This window comes from Sciurus carolinensis, chromosome 1 (genome assembly GCF_902686445.1).
Source record: "Sciurus carolinensis chromosome 1, mSciCar1.2, whole genome shotgun sequence".
Lineage (NCBI taxonomy): Eukaryota > Metazoa > Chordata > Mammalia > Rodentia > Sciuridae > Sciurus > Sciurus carolinensis.
Genome location: NC_062213.1, coordinates 83,250,169 through 83,270,760, shown reverse-complemented (window position 1 = coordinate 83,270,760; position 20,592 = coordinate 83,250,169). Strand labels below are relative to the sequence as shown.

The following is a 20,592-nucleotide window of genomic DNA, read 5'->3' as shown; positions in this document are numbered from 1 at the left end:
TTAAATTTTGCTAGTAGAGGAAATAGTATTTTCTCATTGGAGAATCTGCTGAAAAAGTTTAAGCCTTTGAGTAAGATGGGTTTAAATGGTCAAGGTATGCTAAAATGCATTTTCATAATATACTTAATTGTAACTTACTTTTTACAACATTAATGTGTTAATGTGTGCATATATGCATATTTTGTGCTTTTTTTTCTGTACAGTGTATCTTGTTTCTTTACAATTTTATCAAAAGCAATAACAAAACTACCCTAAGAAAACATTCAATCATCGAACCACAATAGATGTGTTTTTTTGAATTATTTAGAAACCACAAGAAATCATTTTTAATAAAAGCATATTTTGTTGAATTATTTCTTTGCATCATATACTAATGAGACAAAGGTGGTAAGATAATTTTAGCCTACCAGGTGTGTGATGTGTTTTAACACACCTGTGTGGTTTTCCGATTTAGTGATTTATACCATTGGTATTTTACATTGGGCATGCATGTGTATCTTAAATTGCAGTACACAACAAAGAACCAAATGCTTCATTTATTTTCAGACAACAAGATTTATAATGTAGAATATATCAGAAATAACAATGGACAGTTTTCACTTATTTCCAATTTAACTTTCATGTATCTCCATTTTGCTACTTGCAAAGGATACAGATTTTTCTTGCTTTTAGCTACAGAGAACTGCATTTGTAGATTACTGTAATTCAGAAAGAAGCTTTATTTTTAAAGACATTATAGACTCAATGAGAGGCTTTACAAAATTCTTATTCTTATTTTGTCTCATGAGCTCATCATGTAAGTTTTTATAATAATTATTTATTCAAACTGATATGTCCTTTTGAAGAAGCAATAAATCATTGCTGTGAGCGTCAAGTGAAAGCTCCAGAATCATCAATTCATAATTACTTCATGACTTACACTGCTATAAAACAAAGTCAAAATTGTTTCCTGCTCAAAGATGACATGATACTGAAAATAGTTAATTTATATTATTTTTGCAGTAATTATTTATGGGTATAGAAGTTATTTTTGAAAATTAAAGAATATATTGAATATTAAATTATAACCTTTGATAAATGCATTTTAATTTACATTTGAATAACAGTATATAGTAGTGACTTTATGTGCTTTTTACCATTTAAAATAATTATTTCTTGGCTGAATGTGGATATTAATTATGATGACTTGCATATGTTTCTCTTTTTTTCTTTTAGGCTGTACTTTGGAGGTATAAATTTTCTCAGCTTAAAGGTTCTTCAGATGATGGCAAGAGCAAAATCAAATTTTTGTTTCAGAATCCAGATACTAAACAGATTGAAGCAAAGGTAAACATAATAAATTTATCACATACACAACACTAATTATACTAATGCCATTAAGAAGCAAACAGGAGAAAATTTAGGAGAACCAAAGGGGCAAAAACACATTCTCCACTTACATTGAAACATCCCTCATGGCCAATAGAATAAAATCACTTTAAGATTTTAATGACAAACGTTCACTGAAAGGCATCGCTTAAAATAAATTACACACAACTAATTGCATTTCTTAGTTTTAATTCCTGATGCACTGCATTTGTGTTACACTAAAATAACATTTTGGAAACTAAATATATCACTTGGTGGTTTCACATTCCAAATAAGTAATTTAAAAAACAAAAATTTGAATTCTATTTTATCATTATTTATTTTCTCCCTAAACAAGAATACAAAGTCCTACAGAAACTGATTTATTAAATAGATGCACTTTCCCCAGTTATTTATGTGCTAAGCAAGATGAGTTAAATGAATGACTTTTTCCTTTGCCCCATGCACATTTTTATTATTCTGGAATATATTAACTATTCTGCTTTTAACTCTTTAGAAAGATTTATTACTTTTATTTTTATGAGTATGTATATTTTCAAATATTCAATATCTGAACTATTTGCATTATCCTACTATGAAATTCACAATGACAATGTTTTGGTTACAATAAATTATAAAATCATTATCTCATTATCTCTTGTCTAAAAATGGACAAGTAACAAATACCAAAGTGAAAAATTAAACCTATGGTTGTGATAGCCCAATATAATTTTCAACAATGAATTAAATTACTATAATTCTGTTATATTCCTTTACTTACTAAATTCAGGGTAAAGTCTTAGCCTGACATTCAAAGTCTTCCAAGTTCTGGCCTATGTGATAGTCTAGACAAAGTCTTTTGCATGTCTGCTCTGTATTTAGTTCAGACACACTCCTTTTTTTATCAAGATGACCCCTTCTTTGCTTCATATATCTTCTAATGTTTTCCTCTTAACTTTTCTCCTCAGCCTTTTCTTTGAGTCCCTCTGGGAATATTCATTCTTGTTTGATATCAGTCTTTGTACTTGTCTATACTATTTCTTTCTAGACCATAGATTAGAGGAAATGGTAGATGCACTCCCTTAAGCTGGATTATTTCCTATTGTGTTTCTCTAAAGCATTGATGTTTCCATGACCTTGCCTTATATTGGTACCACATCAGGCTAGACAAATGCCATGATAACTTAATCCACTCCTTTTATTTAACTTGTCTCATAACATTCAAATCTATGTTCCCAAAATGGCCATCTCCCTGAACAGGGACCCATCTGTGCCATCTTTCTATCTCTTGTTACTCCTCCACCCTTGTCTTCCTCAGACACAGATATAGATCATTCACTTTGTACCGGTCAATTTACCACTCTTTAAATTAGTTCTTAGTGCTTCTATCAAAAATTGTATTATATTACAACTCTAAACACTTTTTCTACTTTAGCTCTTTGTAGAGTTTTCAATATTTCAAAGTACAGTACATATGCTAATACCAATGAATTCATGTTAATATCACTTCTGTATTCTTCGAGCTAATGGGAAACTTCGACTGAGTTGCTGACAGCAGTACAGTATTTATTTGATTTTTGTTTATTACATTTCTAACATTTTAATGAGCTCATAAACCCTTAGCACATGAAGAAAAAGCTACAAATTCAAATGGCCACTATTTACATTTTACTTTAACATAATGTTTATTATATAATGCAGCTATGCAGCTAATTATACTTACTTTATTAGTTACTTACTAGTTACCTGACAGTCACGAATCATCTCATTATTCTTGTATTTATAAGGATTATTTTTAATTTCATTCATTATATTCAAATTTTAAAAATATTTGGTTAAATATGATTCTCAAATTTATAGGCAGCAATTGTGGAATAGTCTTAAAAATAATGAGAGACTACAATATTTTGTGAGATAATGAAGTTCTTTAAAGTCAGCATCTCTATCCATAAAATAAGCAATATAACTCCCATGGGTTACACAAAAAAATACCAAATTAAAAATTGAGATCATTTAGCAACTGAGGGCACTGACAAATCAGAAAGCTGGTCAGTTGTAGAGAATTTTTGAGCCATACTTGCAATGACCACCGGATTATCACCTCTGCTGATATAAGAGAAATTGTGTAAGAATTAAAATGAAAACATCTGCTAACTTTTTTATATCCTGTGTAACTGCAACTTGTAAGTAGAAACTAATGTCCTAAAAGAAGAAAAAGTAGTAGTGTAGATGGTTTTGCATGGATATAACTTTTCACTATATAGGATAAATGCACAGAATTGCAAATTGCTGGGCAACATTTGTTTAGTTTTAAACAAAATAGTCCAATTATATTCCAGAATGGCTATACCATTTTATATGCCCACCAACAATGTATGAGAGATCAGTTTCTCTGCATTCCTGCCAGTAATGCATTTTGTCACTACCTTTTAATTTTAGATTTTCTAATCATAGTCTTAAGATGATGGCTACGAATTATAAACAATTTGATGTATTTTCTAATCCAATATTTTCTTTGTTAAATTGTTCTCTTTATTTTTTGTCTATTTTCTAATTGTATTGTTTGATTATTTTTGTGCTATTTTTCTGTTAATCATGTGAAAGACTTTTTAAATTACTAGCATTATTTTATATTTTCTGTATTTTTTTCTGTAATCAATTTATTGAATTCTGCTTTCTCACTTGCTTTTTTACTGCTGCTGTTAATTTGGCTTTATATGGCTCTTCTTTATCTTACCTTTTGATATAGGATTTGAATGAATTGGACTTTTTTTCATTAAAAAAAAATATTAAAGTACTATCTTCCAAGGCTGTTTTAGGTATACAGCAAAATTAAGTGGAAGTACAGCAATTTCCCTTTCGCTCCTCTCCCCAACACAGGCAGGGCCTCCTCCACTATCAGCATCCTACAATGGTGTAGCACGTTTGTTACAATCATTGATGCTTCATTGATGCATCCATATCTCCCAGTCCATTGTTTGTTTTATGGTTAAATTACAGTATGTGCAACACCAAGAGTTAATGCAAATGTCACATACAAAGTAGAGTCACTGGTCTGAAGATCCTCTGTGCCCTGTTGGGTCATTCCTACCTCCCAGTAACCATACAACCACTGATCTTTCACAGTCTCCCTAGTTTAAAATTTTAAAAATTTTGTATATTTGGATCATACAGTAGATAGTCTTTTTTTTATATTCTTTTTTTTTATTATTATTGTGTACAAATGGGATACATGTTTTTCTCTATTTGTACAAGGAGTCAAGGCATATCATTTGTGTAATCATAAATTTACATAGGGCAATGATGTTTGATTCATTATTTTTTTCCCTTACCCCCACCCCTCCCACCCTTCTTTTCCCTCTACACAGTCCTTCCTTCCTCCATTCTTACCACCCTCCTTATCCCTAACCCTAAACCTAACCCTAACCCTAACACTAACCCCTCCCACCCCCCATTATATGTCCTTATCCGCTTATCAGTGAGATCATTCGTCCTTTAGTTTTTTGAGATTGGCTTATCTCACTTAGCATGATATTCTCCAATTTCATCCATTTGCCTGCAAATGCCATAATTTTATCATTCTTCATTGTGGAGTAATATTCCATTGTATATATATATGCCACAGTTTCTTTATCCATTCATCAACTGAAGGGCATCTAGGTTGGTTCCACAATCTGGCTATGGTGAATTGAGCAGCAATGAACATTGATGTGACTGTATCTCTGTAGTATGCTGATTTTAAGTCCTTTGGGTATAGGCCAAGGAGTGGGATAGCTGGGTCAAATGGTGGGTCCATTCCAAGCTTTCTGAGGAATCTCCATACCGCTTTCCAGAGTGACTGCACTAATTTGCAGCCCCACCAGCAATGTATGAGTGTACATTTCTCCCCACATCCTCCCCAACACCTATTGTTGCTTGTGTTCTTGATAATCGCCATTCTAATTGGGGTGAGATGAAATCTCAGGGTAGTTTTGATTTGCATTTCTCTTATTACTAGAGATGTTGAACATTTTTTCATATATCTGTTGATTGCTTGTACATCTTCTTCTGTGAAGTGTCTGTTCATTTCCTTAGCCCATTCGTTGATTGGATTATTTGTATTCTTGGTGTAGAGTTTTTTGAGTTCTTTATAGATTCTGGAAATTAGCACTCTATCTGAAGTATGAGTGGCAAAGATATTCTCCCACTCCATAGGCTCTCTCTTCACATTACTGATAGTTTTCTTTGCTGAGAGAAAGCTTTTTAGTTTGAATCTATCCCATTTGCTGATTCTTGCTTTTATTTCTTGTGCTATGGGAGTCCTGTTAAGGAAGTCTGATCCTAAGCAAACAAGTTGAAGGTTTGGACCTACTTTTTTCTTCTATAAGATGCAGGGTCTCTGGTCTGATTCTGAGGTCCTTCATCCATTTTGAGTTGATTTTTGTGTAGGGTAAGAGATAGGAGTTTAATTTCATTCTGTTGCATGTGGATTTCCAGTTTTCCCAGCACCATTTGTTGAAGAGGCTATCTTTTCTCCATTGCATATTTTTGGTCCCTTTGTCTAGTATGAGAAAATTGTATTTATTTGGGTTTGTGTCCATGACCTCTATTCTGTACCATTGATCTACCTGTCTATTTTGGTACCAATACCATGCCATTTTTGTTACTATTGCTTTGTAGTAGAGTTGAAGATCTGGTATTGCGATACCCCCTGCTTCGCTCTTTCTACTGAGGATTGCTTTAGCTATTCTGGGTTTTTTATTCTTCCAGATGAATTTCATAATTGCTTGCTCTATTTCTGCGAGGTACATCATTGGGATTTTAATTGGAATTGCATTGAATCTGTATAGCATTTTAGGTAGTATGGCCATTTTGACAATATTAATTCTGCCTATCCAAGAACATGGGATATCTTTCCATCTTCTAAGGTTTTCTTTAATTTCTATCTTTAGTATTCTGTAGTTCTCATTGTAGAGGTCTTTCACCTCTTTTGTGAGATTGATTCCCAAGTATTTTATTTTTTTCGAAGCTATTGTGAATGGGGTAGTTTTCCTAATTTCTCTTTCTGAAGATTCATCACTAATGTATAAAAATGCATTGGATTTATGAGCATTGATCTTGTAACCTGCTACTTTACTGAATTCACTTATGAGTTCTAAAAGTTTTCTGGTGGAATTTCCAGGATCCTCTAAATATATAATCATGTCATCAGCGAACAGGGATAGTTTGAGTTCTTCTTTTCCAATTTGTATCCCTTTGCCTCGCATGCACAAGGCCCGGGGTTCAATCCCCAGCACCGCAAAAAAAAAAAAAAAAAAAATTGATAGTCTTTTCAAGTTAACAGTTTTCACTTGGTAAAATGTCTTTTAATGACATTTATTTTCAGTGCTGAATAGTACAGTATTCTATTTTCTAGATGGATGACATTTATTTTATCCATTCACTTAGTGAAGGACGTTTTAGTTACTTCTGAGTTTTGGCAATGAGGTATGAATAAAGTTGTTCCAAGTATCAATTTTTATGTTTTTGTGTGTACAGGAAATTTCTATTATTTTGGATAAATACCAATTATTGCTAGATCTTACAGTAAGACTGGTTTAAGAAACTGTCACCTTGTCTTCCAAAGTGAAAATTTTTCATTCCCACCAGCAATGAATGAGGGTTCCTGTTGCTCCACAACCTTGTCATCATTTGGTTTTGTCAGTTTTTTGAATTTTAAACATCTATCTAATAGATGTTTCATGGTATATCATTGGTTTGATTCTCTTTTCACTGAGGACATATGATGTGAAGCATGTTTTCATGAGCTTATTTTTCATCTGTATATTCTGCTCTGTATAGCTGATGTTCTGTTAATGTTTTGGACATGACTTTTCCCAAGTGCTGCAGAAAGATTCCAGGGTCTGTCACATGCTATACAAGTACTTTGCCTCTGAGTCATATCCCCAACCCCAAAACACTTTAAAACAGCATCTGATTTCATATATTGTTGAGTTTTACAGTTCTTTGTATATTTTGATTAATATTTTTTCATCTGAAGCAGTCTCTTTTCTGTCTTCTAAAAATATTTTATCCTTGTCTGTGACTTGCTTTTTCATTCTCTTTACCATGTTTTTCATAGAGAAGAAAGGTTGCTTGTCAGTTCTTTAACTGATTGTGCCTTTTGTGCATATATAAACTCATTACCAAACCTAATCTGTAATTTCCCCTTTGCTAATTTCCATCAGTTTTATAGTACTGCATTTTATATTTGGGGCTCTGATTCATTTTAAATTAATTTTTGTAATGTGAGATCTGTGTCTGGATTTATTGTTCTGTTTTACCTTAGTAGTAGATGTACAGTGTTCTGGTATCATTTGTTGAAAATTCTTTATTTTATCCATTGTATTGCTTTTGCTCCTTAGTCAAAGGTGTGTTCACTATATTTTTTGAGTCCATTTCTGAGTTGTCTATTCTGACCAATTTATCTCTCTATTATTTTCACAATATTACACTGTCTTGTACTACAGCTGTAGAGTATGTGTTAAAGTTGAGAACTGTCAAGCCTCTAAATTCGCTCTTGTTTTTTGATATCATGTTGGGTATTCTGAGTCTCTTGCTTCTTCATACAAACTTTATTTTTTTCTTTTCCTTTTTTTTTTAATTAGAGCATTATAGTTATACATAGCAGTTGAGTTCATCCCATCAAACTCACACATGAATGGAATTCAATATTGGTTCATGGTCTCCCCTTTTCTCTCAGCCTTTTCCCTCCTGTCCTCCTTCTCTTTCCCATATAAACTTTAGAATTAATTTGTTTATATCAACAAAGTAATTTTCTGGAATTTTGATTAAAATTTTTTAACCTATAAGTCAAAATGGTAAAATATCATACCTTGACAATAAAGAGCCTTCCTATGCATAAACATGGACTCTCTCCATTTATTTAATTTTTCTTTAATTTATTTCATCAGATTTCATAGTTTTACTCACATATAACTTATCCATACTTAGTTTTGTTTATACAACTACACTGTCTTGCGAATGAATATTGTTGCCCTTTTTCTACTCTTAATGGGAAACATTTGAATCTCCCAACATTAAATATGATGGTAGCAGCATTATAGTGGATTATCTTTTTTAATCAAATTCAAATATTCCCCTTTATTCTTAGTTTACAGAGAGTTATTAGTCATGAACAAATGTTATCTACTTTTTCCACATTAATGGTATGATTATATTTTTTTAGATTGTTGATGTGATGGAATATAACAACTAACTTTCCAATGATGAACAAGTCTTATTATCACCATAATATCAGATTCACCTAATCCTCCTTTCATTTATATCAGTTTTGCAAACACACTTTGATATTCTTTTATTAAAAAGACAAATATTGAGAATTATTGTGTAATCTGATAGAGTTGACCAATTTATCATCAAGTAATACCCCTCTTTATCCCTAATAACTTCTTGGAAATGTCTGTTTTGTTTGGAATTAATAAAGCTATTACCACTTTCTTTTGATTATTGTTAGCATGGTATATGTTTCTCCCTACTTTTACATTTAATCTACATGTATTTTTATATTTAAAGTTGATTTTTTTACAGATGATATAATTTATTTCTGACTTCTTGATAGACTATGATAATTTCCATTTTTTATTTGATACGTTTAGTCCACTGATATTCAAACTGAATATGAATATAATTAGGAGAAAATTAGATATTAGATAACAATATCTAATGGGTTATTCTTTTAAGTCTTTCCCTTATTCTTTATCATTTTACATATTTAACACAGTTTACAATTCAACTTTCTCTCCTTATTAGAATATCAGTTATACTTGTTTCTGTCTGTTTCTTTCTTACTTACTATATATATACATATATACACACACACACACCAGCGTACATAAACTAATAGTAATACATAGTTGTATTATTATGAATCAATTATTATTGTTTAGATAAATGTTGAATGACTATTAACTGTTTAATAAATTAAGTAAAAGAAATATAAGGTCTTATTTACCTTCATTTATTCCTTTTTTGATGTTATTCATTTTATTTTTCCTATTGATCCAATCTGACCTGTTTCATTTTCCTTATTTCCAAATAATTTATTTTAAAATTTCTTACAAGGCAGGTCTACTGACAGTAAATTCTTTCAATTTTTGCTTGTCTGAAAAAAAACTTTATTTCTCCTTCAGTTGTGAAGAATGACTTCACAGGGTGCAGAATTCTATGTAGTAACTTTTTTTTCCTTCTAACATTTGAAATTTTTCCTTGAAATATTTTCTTTATTGCTTGATGGTTTCAGATAATATGGATATAATTTTTATCTTTGCTGCATTAGAGTTAAGGTTCTTTTTCTCTACCTAGTTTCAGAAAAAAATATGTATGTACTTATACACACACACACACACATATATTTTATGACATTTTTATTGATTCTTTGTAGTTATACATAACATTAGGTGTTCTTTTGATTTTTGAGTGCTTTGTATATTCTGAATATTAATACTGTATCTGAGGAGCAGGTTGCTAAGATCTTCTTCCAACACAAAGTTCTCTCTTCATGCTCTTAATTGCTTTCTTTGTGGTTCAGAAGTTTTTGAATTTGACTTAATCCCATTTATTCATTTTTGGTTTTATTTCTTGCACTTTAGGATTCTTGTTAAGGAAGTCAGTTCCTGTGTCAACATGTTGGAGTGTTGGGCCTACATTTTCTTCTAGCAGTTTCACAGTTTCTGGTCTTGTATCCACTTTGAGTTGATTCTTTTTTGTACAGAGGGAAATAGAAGTCAAGTTTTATTTTTCTACATATGGATTTCCAGTTCCCCAGGATCATTTTTTTGCAAAGGCTATATTCTCTCCAAGAAATATTTTTGGCATCTTTGCCTAATATCAGATAATTGTTTTTATGTGCGTTTGTCTTTGTGTCTTTTATTTCACTGCTTATCATGTCTGTATTGGTGCCAGAACCATGCTGTTTTGTTACTATAACTCGGTAGTATATTTTGAGGTCTGCTATCGTGATGCCTCCAGTATTACTATTTTTGCTTAGAATTACTTTGGTTATTCTGGATATCTTATTTTTCCAAATTAATTTTAGAATTGCTTTTCCTACTTCTATGAAGAATGTCCTTGGGTGCTCACTTTGGCAGCACAAATACTAATATTGGAGTGATAACAGAGAAGATGAGCTTGACCCTTGTGCAGGGATGACATGCAAATTTGTGAATCATTCCATACTTTTGTTCTTTCTGATATACACAGGCTAACACACAATGGGAATGATGAGGGAGAATAAAAGTTCATTAGATTAGACATAGGGAAATGAAGGAAAGTGGGGGATGGGGATAGGAAAGAGAGTAGATGAATTGTACATAACTTTTCTATGTTCAAATATAGATACATGGTCAATGTAATTCCACATCATGTTCAACCATAAGAATGGGATCCTAATTAAAATAAGTAATATTCCATGTATGTATAATATGTCAAAATACATTTTACTGTCATGTATATCTAAAAGAACAAATAACAAAAAGAAAAAATAATATCATTGGTAATTTGATGGGAATTTCATTGAATCTGTACAGTGCTATTGGTAGTATGGCCATTTGATATTAATTTTGCCTGTCCAAGAACATGGGAGGTCTTTTCATCTTCTAAGGTGTTCTTCAATTTCTTTCTTCAATGTTCTATAATTTTCATTATAAAGATTCTTGGCATCCTTCATAAGATTTATTCACAAGTATTTTATTTTTTGAGACTACTATTAATGGAATAGTTTTCCTGATTTATTTTTCAGTAGGCTGATTATTTAAGTAATAAAGTGATCTATATATATTGATCTTGTATGCTGCTACTTTGATGAATTCATTTATCAACTGTAGTGTCTTCTAGTGGAGGTTTTTGAATCATAAATATAGGATCATGTAATCAGCAAACAGATATGAGCTTTTCTTTTTCTATTTGAATCACTTTAATATCCTTCTCTTGCCTGATTTCTCCGGCTAGAATTTTGAGGACTATGTTGAAAAGGAGTGGTGAGAGTTGTTAAGCTTTTCTTTTATTGCAGATTTTAGAGGCAATGCTTTCAGTTTTTCTCTATTCAATATGATGTTGGCCTTGGGTTTGCCATGTATGCCCTTTACAATGTTGAAGAGATAAGTTGCATCTATCCCTAGTTTCTCTAGATTTTTGTGGGGAAGTAGTACTAGGGTGCTTAAAAACTGAGCTTAGTGGCCTGCTCTTTTAATTTTTTTTGTAAATTTTGAGATGGGGTTTCACAAAGTTGCTTAGGGCCTTGCCAAGGTGCTGAGGCTGGCCTTAAACTTGCAATCCTCCTGTCTCAGACTCCCAAGCAACTGGAATTACAATTGTACATAATTGAACCCAGCTAGTTTCTCTAGTGTTTTAAACATGAATGAGTGCTGCACTTTACCAAATATTTTTTTTTCATCTATTGAGAGAATCATGTGATTCTAGTCATCAAGTCTATTTATGTGGTGAATTACATGTATCAATTAGTGTATGTTGGACCATCCTCAAATCCCTGGAATCAAATCCATTGATTGTGGTACACTATCTTTTTAATGTGTTTTTTATGACATTTGTCAATATTTTATTAACAATTTTCACATATATATTCATCAAGATATAGGTCTAAAGTTTTCTTTCCTTGATGTGTATTTGTCCAATTTTCATATCAAGGTGATACTGGTTTCATAGAATGAATTTAGCAGTAATCCTCCTTTTATATTTCATGAAATAATTTGAGAAGAATTAGTATTAATTTTTCTTTTTTTTTTTTTTTTTTTTTTTGCTTTTTATTTTTTTTTTTTCTTTTTATTGTAAACAAATGGGATACATGTTGTTTCTCTGTCTGTACATGGCGTAAAGGCATACCATTTGTGTAATCATAAATTTACATAGGGTAATGTTGTTTGATTCATTCTGCCATTTTTTCCCTTCCCCCCCTCCCCTCCCACCCTTCCCCTCCATCTATACAGTCCTTCCTTCCTCCATTCCTGCCCCCCTCCCTAAACCCAACTCCAACCCCAACACTAACCCTTCCCACCCCCATTATGTGTCATCATCCACTTATTAGCGATATCATTCTTCCTTTAGTTTTTTGAGATTGGCTTATCTCACTTAGCATGATATTCTCCAGTTTCATCCATTTGCCTGCAAATGCCATAATTTTATCATTCTTTATGGCTGAGTAATATTCCATTGTATATATATACCACATTTTCTTTATCCATTCATCAATTGAAGGACATCTAGGTTGGTTCCACAATCTGGCTATTGTGAACTGAGCAGCTATGAACATTGATGTGGCTGTATCTCTGTAATATGCTGATTTTAAGTCCTTTGGGTATAGACCAAGGAGTGGGATAGCTGGGTCAAATGGTGTTTCCATTCCAAGTTTTCTAAGGAATCTCCACACTGCTTTCCAGAGTGGCTGCACTAATTTGCAGCCCCACCAGCAATGTAAGAGTGTACCTTTCTCCCCACATCCTCGCCAACACCTGTTGTTGGTTGTATTCTTGATAATTGCCATTCTAATTGGGGTGAGATGGAATCTTAGGGTGGTTTTGATTTGCATTTCTCTTATTACTAGAGATGTTGAACATTTTTCCATATGTTTGTTGATTGCTTGTACATCTTCTTCTGTGAAGTGTCTGTTCATTTCCTTAGCCCATTTGTCAATTGGATTATTTACATTCTTGGTGTAGAGTTTTTTGAGTTCTTTATAGATTCTGGAGATTAGCGCTCTATCTGAAGTATGATTGGCAAAGATTTTCTCCCACTCTGTAGGCTCTTTCTTTGCATTGCTGATAGTTTCCTTTGCTGAGAGAAAGCTTTTTAGTTTGAATCTATCCCAGTTATTAATTCTTGCTTTTATTTCTTGTGCTATGGGAGTCCTGTTGAGGAAGTCTGGTCCTAAGCCGACATGTTGAAGCTCTGGACCTACTTTTTCTTCTATAAGATGCAAGGTCTCTGGTCTGATTCCGAGATCCTTAATCCATTTTGAGTTTAGTTTTGTGCATGGTGAGAGATATGGGTTTAGTTTCATTCTGTTGCATATGGATTTCCAATTGTCCCAGCACCATTTGTTGAAGAGGCTATCTTTTCTCCATTGCATATTTTTGGCCCCTTTGTCTAGTATGAGAAAATTGTATTTATTTGGGTTTGTGTCCGTGTCCTCTATTCTGTACCATTGATCCACCTTTCTATTTTGGTACCAATACCATGCCGTTTTTGTTACTATTGCTTTGTAGTAGAGTTGAAGATCTGGTATTGCGATACCCCCTGCTTCACTCTTTCTGCCAAGGATTGCTTTAGCTATTCTGGGTTTTTTATTCTTCCAGATGAATTTCATAATTGCTTGCTCTATTTCTGTAAGGTACATCATTGGGATTTTAATTGGAATTGCATTGAATCTGTATAGCACTTTTGGTAGTATGGCCATTTTGACAATATTAATTCTTCCTATCCAAGAACATGGGAGATCTTTCCATCTTCTAAGGTTTTCTTGAATTTCTTTCTTTAGTGTTCTGTAGTTCTCATTGTAGAGGTCTTTCACCTCTTTTGTGAGATTGATTCCCAAATACTTTATTTTTTTCGAAGCTATTGTGAATGGGGTAGTTTTCCTAATTTCTCTTTCTGAAGATTCATCGCTTATATATAAAAATGCCTTCGATTTATGTGCATTGATCTTATATCCCGCTACTTTACTGAATTCACTTATGAGATCTAAAAGTTTTCTGGTGGAATTTCCTGGTTCCTCTAAGTATACAATCATATCATCAGCAAATAGGGATAGTTTGAGTTCTTCTTTTCCTATTCGTATCCCTTTAATTTCTTTGGTCTGTCTAATTGCTCTGGCTAGAGTTTCAAGGACGATATTGAATAGAAGTGGTGAAAGAGGGCATCCCTGCCTTGTTCCAGTTTTTAGAGGGAATGCTTTCAGTTTTTCACCATTAAGAATGATATTAGCCATGGGTTTAGCATAGATGGCCTTTACAATGTTAAGGAATGTTCCCACTATCCCTATTTTTTCTAGTGTTTTGAGCATGAAGGGGTGCTGTATTTTATCAAATGCTTTTTCTGCATCTATCGAAATAATCATGTGGTTCTTGACTTTAAGTCTATTGATATGGTGAATGACATTTATTGATTTCCTGATGTTGAACCAACCTTGCATCCCTGGGATGAAACCCACTTGATCATGGTGCACTATCTTTTTAATATGTTTTTGTATGCGATTTGCTAAAATTTTGTTGAGAATTTTTGCGTCGATGTTCATTAAGGATATTGGTCTGAAATTTTCTTTCCTCGATGTGTCTCTGTCTGGTTTAGGAATCAGGGTAATATTGGCTTCATAGAATGAGTTTGGGAGAGTTCCCTCCTCTTCTATTTTATGGAATACTTTGAGAAGTATTGGAATGAGTTCTTCTTTAAAAGTTTTGTAGAACTCGGCTGAGAACCCATCTGGTCCTGGACTTTTCTTTGTTGGAAGGCTTTTGATGACTTCTTCTATTTCATTACTTGAAATTGGTCTATTTAAATTGTGTATGTCCTCCTCGTTCAGTTTAGGCAATTCATATGTCTCTAGAAACCTGTTGATTTCTTCGAAATTTTCTATTTTGTTGGAGTATAGATTTTCAAAATAGCTTCTAATTATGTTTTGTATTTCGGTCGTGTCTGTTGTGATATTTCCTTGTTCATTCCGAATTTTAGTGATTTGGGTTTTCTCTCGTCTTCTCTTTGTTAGTGTGGCTAAAGGTTTATCAATTTTGTTTATTTTTTCGAAGAACCAACTATTTATTTTGTCAATTTTTTGTATTGTTTCTTTTGTTTCAATTTCGTTGATTTCAGCTCTCAGTTTAACTATTTCCTGTCTTCTACTACTTTTGGTGTTGGTCTGTTCTTCTTTTTCTAGGGCTTTGAGCTGTAGTGTTAGGTCATTTATTTTTTGAGTTTTACTTCTTTTATTAAATGCGCTCCATGAAATAAATCTTCCTCTAAGTACCGCTTTCATAGTGTCCCAGAGATTTTGATATGTTGTTTCTTTGTTCTCGTTTACCTCTAAGAATTTTTTAATTTCCTTCCTAATATCTTCTGTTATCCATTCATCATATAGTAGCATATTGTTTAATCTCCAGGTGTTGGAGTAGTTTCTGTTTTTTACTCTTTCATTAATTTGTAACTTCAATCCATTATGATCTGATAGAATACAAGGTAGTGTCTCTATCTTCTTGTATTTGCTGACATTAGCTTTGTGGCATAATATATGGTCTATTTTAGAGAAGGATCCATGTGCTGCTGAGAAGAAAGTGTATTCGCTCTTGGTTGGATGGTATATTCTATAAATGTCTGTTAAGTCTAAATTATTGATTGTGTTATTGAGATCTATGGTTTCTTTGTTCAATTTTTGTTTGGAAGATCTGTCCAGTGGTGAAAGAGGCGTGTTAAAATCACCTAGTATTATTGTGTTATGGTCTATTTGGTTTCTAAAATTGAGAAGGATTTGTTTAACATATATGGATGAGCCACTGTTTGGGGCATAGATGTTTATGATTGTTATATCTTGCTGATTTATGCTTCCCTTAAGCAGTATGAAATGTCCTTCTTTATCCCTTCTAACTAACATTGGCTTGAAGTCCACTTTATCTGAAATGAGGATGGATACTCCAGCTTTTTTGCTGAGCCCATGTGCATGGTATGTTTTTCCCCATCCTTTCACCTTTAGTCTATGGGTATCTCTTTCTATGAGGTGAGTCTCTTGCAGGCAACATATTGTTGGATCTTTCTTTTTAATCCAATCTGCCAGTCTATGTCTTTTGATTGATGAATTCAGGCCATTAACATTCAGGGTTATTATTGAGATATGATTTGTATTCCCAGTCATTTGGTTCATATTTAAAATTTTTGACACATCTTGGTTCCTCCTTTATTTGACAGTTCCTTTAGGATAATTCCTCCCTTTGCTGATTTGCTTCTTTGTTTTTTATCTCTTCCTCATGGAATATTTTGCTGAGAATGTTCTGTAATGCTGGCTTTCTTTTTGTAAATTCTTTTAGCTTTTGTTTATCATGGAATGATCTTATTTCATCGTCAAATTTGAAGGTAAGTTTTGCTGGGTATAAGATTCTTGGTTGGCATCCATTTTCTTTCAGAGCTTGAAAAATGTTGTTCCAGGCCCTTCTAGCTTTTAGGGTCTGGATTGAAAAATCTGCTGATATTCGTATTGGCTTCCCCCTGAATGTAATTTGGTTCTTTTCTCTCACAGCCTTTAAAATTCTGTCTTTATTTTGTATGTTCGGTATTTTCATTATAATGTGCCTTGGTGTGGGTCTGTTGTAATTTTGTGTATTTGGAGTCCTATAAGCCTCTTGGACTTGATTTTCCATTTCATTCTTCAGATTTGGGAAATTTTCTGATATTATTTCTTCAAATAGATTGTTCATTCCTTTGGTTTGTTTCTCTAAGCCTTCCTCAATCCCAATAATTCTCAAATTTGGCCTTTTCATGATATCCCATAGTTCTTGGAGATTCTGTTCATGATTTCTCACCATCTTCTCTGTTTGTTCAACTTTGTATTCGAGGTTAAATATTTTGTCTTCAATATCTGAAGTTCTGTCTTCCAGCTGTTCTATCCTATTGGTTGTGCTTTCTATGGAGTTCTTAATTTGGTTTATTGTTTCCTTCATTTCAAGGATTTCTGTTTGGTTTTTTTTCAATATCTCTAACTCTTTATTGAAATGATCTTTTGCTTCCTGAATTTGCTCTGTTAACTGTCGATTGGTGCGATCGTTCAATGCCTGCATTTGCTCTTTCATCTCATCGTTTGCTTCCCTAATCATTTTAATTATGTACATTCTGAACTCCCTTTCTGTCATTTCTTCTGCCATGCTGTCGTTGGATTTTATTGATGTAACACCTAGATTTGTTTGGGGCATTTTCTTCCCTTGTTTTCTCATATTGTTCAGGGATCAGTGGGTCATTAAGATATTGCAGATTTCCTCTATCAACTTATAATGTCCCTGAAGATTGCTAGTATATCCCCTCTTATCCTTCAGTAGCCTGAAGTCTTGGAGGAGGTTGATAATGCAGAGCTCCACGAAGAAGCTGCCTCTCTAGGGTGGTGACCCTCAGGTGGCGTATATTCCCTGCTAGTGGGCAGAGGTGTCTCCACTTGTTGACCAATGGTCATCCAACGGGGAAGTAGGCTGCGGGCTGGGGCAAGGCCTGTTTGTGCCTATGTCTCTGACTTTACTGTCCCTGTGGGAAAACCTCCCCTGGCCGGGAAGAGTCACTCGGTGGGGACGTCTTGCTAGTCAGTTGCCCTCCTAGAGGTTCCCCTCAATCTACAACTACCCCCTGGGCTGGGCTGTCTTCTTCTGCAACGATCCCAGGGGCCCGGACCTACGTCCTGGGCCTGGGAGCCTCACCCTTCGCAGGCGAGTCTCCTTAGGCTGCCTCTCCCAGAGAGTCTGCCCGCCGCCCTGGAAACTTCGCTCCGCCCCTAGGCGTGTCTCTGTGCGGCTCTTCCAGCAAGAAGCCACCTAGCTCCTGGGACCCTGCTCTGCACCAATCGCCTGGCTATGCAGCCCCTCCCCTGAGCCACCACCTGGAGCCCCGTACAATAGCTCCGAGACACAGAGACCCGCCACACACCTCCTCCTCCGGACAGCCGCCCGGTTTCCGACGCAGTCACTAGGAATCCAAACAACTCACTTTGGGTCTCCTCCTCCCACCAACCACCTGTAGCCCTAGGCAGTCACTCCAAGTCCAAGTGACCCGCCCTGTTCCTCCTCCTCCTCCTTGGGGTAGCCGCCCGGGTGTTCAGGAGCGGTGGCTCCGAGACCAGGTGACTCACCACGCTCCTTCTCCAGGCAGGCCACCGGTGTTCCGGAGCGGTTGCTTTTAGTCCAATCAACTCACCACTCGCCTCCTCCTCTGGCAAACGCCTGTGGTTCTGATGCAGTCACTCACAGACTAAGCGTCCCACCGCTCTCCTCCTCCAGGCAGGCCACCAGTGTTCTGGAGCAGCTGCTCCGAGTTCAAACAGCTCGTCACGCAGCTCCTCCTTCAGCAACCGCCCGCAGCTCTGATGCAGTCACTCCCAGGTCAAACAACAAGCCACGCTCCTCCTCCTCCTCCGGGCAACCTCCCGGCACTCAGGAGCGCTGGCTCTGAGTTCAAACAGTTCACCACACAACTCCTCCTCTGGCAACCGCCTGTGGTTCTGATGCAGTCATTCCCAGACCAAGTGTCCCGCCGCGCTCCTCCTCTTCCTCCGGGCAGTCCCCCGGCGCTCAGGAGCGCCCACTCTGAGTTCAAACAGCTCACCACGCAGCTCCTCCTCTGGCAACCGCCCGTGGCTCTGATGCAGTCACTCCTAGACCCAAGCGACCCGCCGGGCCTCTCCTCCTCCTCCGGGTAACCCCCCGGTGTTCGGAAGCGGTCACTCTGGGTCCAAACAGCTCACCACGCAGCTCCTCCCCAGGCAGCCGCCCGGAGCCCCAGCGGCTGCTCGAGTCCAAGCGCTATGCTGAGCCGCCTCCTCTACGATGATCCCTGTTGTCCGTGTTTACCGCTTCAGTGGGGGGAGGGGCGTCTCGCCGAGCAACTCCACTTCACAAATTCCCTGCGTTCCGGGGCTACCGCCCCATCCGGGATGCCTCCCCAACAGGAGAGACTCACCCGGCAGCTTTGAGTTGGTCCCAAGTCTCTCACTATCTCCTCTTTTGAATCTTGCGTCCTGGAGCAGCGTGAAATGCAGCCGCTCTCTAGTCCGCCATCTTGGCCCGCCGGTCTTAATTTTTCTTTAAAGGTCTAGTATCTCTGATTTTGTTTATGTGAGTCTTCTCTATTTTCATTTTGGTCAAGTTGGCTAGTGATTTATCAGATCTTGTTCATCCTTTCACTGTAAAAATAATTTATTGCTTCACTGATCTTTTACTTTTTTGTTTATTATCTGTTTCATTCTGATTATAATTATGTTCTGTTTTCTACTGACTTTAGTATTAGTTTGTTCTTTTCTAGCACCTTGAAGTGTAATGTTAGGTTATTTGATAGCCTTCTCATGTTTTAATGTATTAACTCAGTGCTATAAATTTTTCTCTTAAAATTGCCTTCACACTGTTCCAGAGATTTTGATATGTTGTATCACTATTCTCAGTTGTTTTATAAGAATATTTTTCTTCCATGTTTTTTTCTGTTATGTATTCATCATTAAAATTTAGTCTTAGGTTTTGGAGTGTTTTCTATTTTTTATCATGTCATTGATTTCTAACTTACTCCATTATGATCTTATACAATTTAAGAAATTATCTGTATTTTTTCATATTCTTAAGATTTTCTTTGGGACCTAAAATATTATCTATTTTAGAAAATGTTTCCTTTACTACTAAACAAAAAGTGAATTTATTCATTGATGGATAAAATAATCTATAGATGTCTGTTAGGTCCATTTGGTATCATTTTTTAGATCTAAGAAATGTTTACTTGGTTTATATCTAGTTGATTTATCTAGTATGAGACAGATGTGTTGAAGTTATTCAATGTTATTGTATTGTGCTCTATTTAATTCTTAATATTGAGAAGAGTTTGTCTTATGTATGTAGATGCACCATTATTTGGGGTATAAATATTTACAATCATTTTATCCTGTTGTTGGTTAATCCACTGAACCAATAAGAAGTGACCTTCTTTGACTCTTCCGATTAATTTTGGCTTGATGGTCACTTTGTCTGATATGAGAATAGCTAACCTTGCTTGTTTACTGGTAGCATTTGTATGGCATATCTTTTCCCAACCTTTTACCTTCAATCTGTGGATATCTTTGCCTATGAGGTGAGGTTGTTGCAAGCAATATTTTGTTGAGTCTTCTTTTTTAATCCACATTGCCAATATATGATGACTGAAGAGTTTATACCATTTACATTAGATGCTATTGTAGACAGATGATTTTTATTTCCTGCCATTTTCATTTATTTTTTTAATTTATTTTTATTGTAAACAAATGGGATAGATGTTGTTTTTCTGTACATGAAGTAAAGGCATACCATTTGTGTAATCATACATTTACATAGGGTAATGGTGTTTGATTCATTCTGTTATTTTTTCTTTCCCCCACCACTCCCACCCTTCTTTTCCCTCTATACAGTCCCTCCTTCCTCCATTCTTGCCCCCCTCTCACCCCCCATTATGTGTCATCATCCGCTTATCAGTGAGATCATTTGTCCTTTGGTTTTTTGA

At 35.1% G+C, this 20,592-nt stretch overlaps 1 protein-coding gene and 1 non-coding gene across 2 annotated transcripts in view; both read left to right on the top strand.

Moving 5' to 3' along the window:
• Positions 1 to 20,592, top strand: part of Sntg1 (syntrophin gamma 1) — an 863,431-nt gene that overhangs the window by 818,246 nt on the left and 24,593 nt on the right. Inside the window, 1 exon segment of the mRNA XM_047561867.1 lies at positions 1,216 to 1,326. Within this exon segment, the coding sequence (XP_047417823.1) occupies positions 1,216 to 1,326 (111 nt within the window).
• Positions 10,460 to 10,567, top strand: LOC124968389 (U6 spliceosomal RNA). Its single transcript, XR_007105700.1, has one exon. It is a non-coding gene; the product is annotated as a U6 spliceosomal RNA (small nuclear RNA).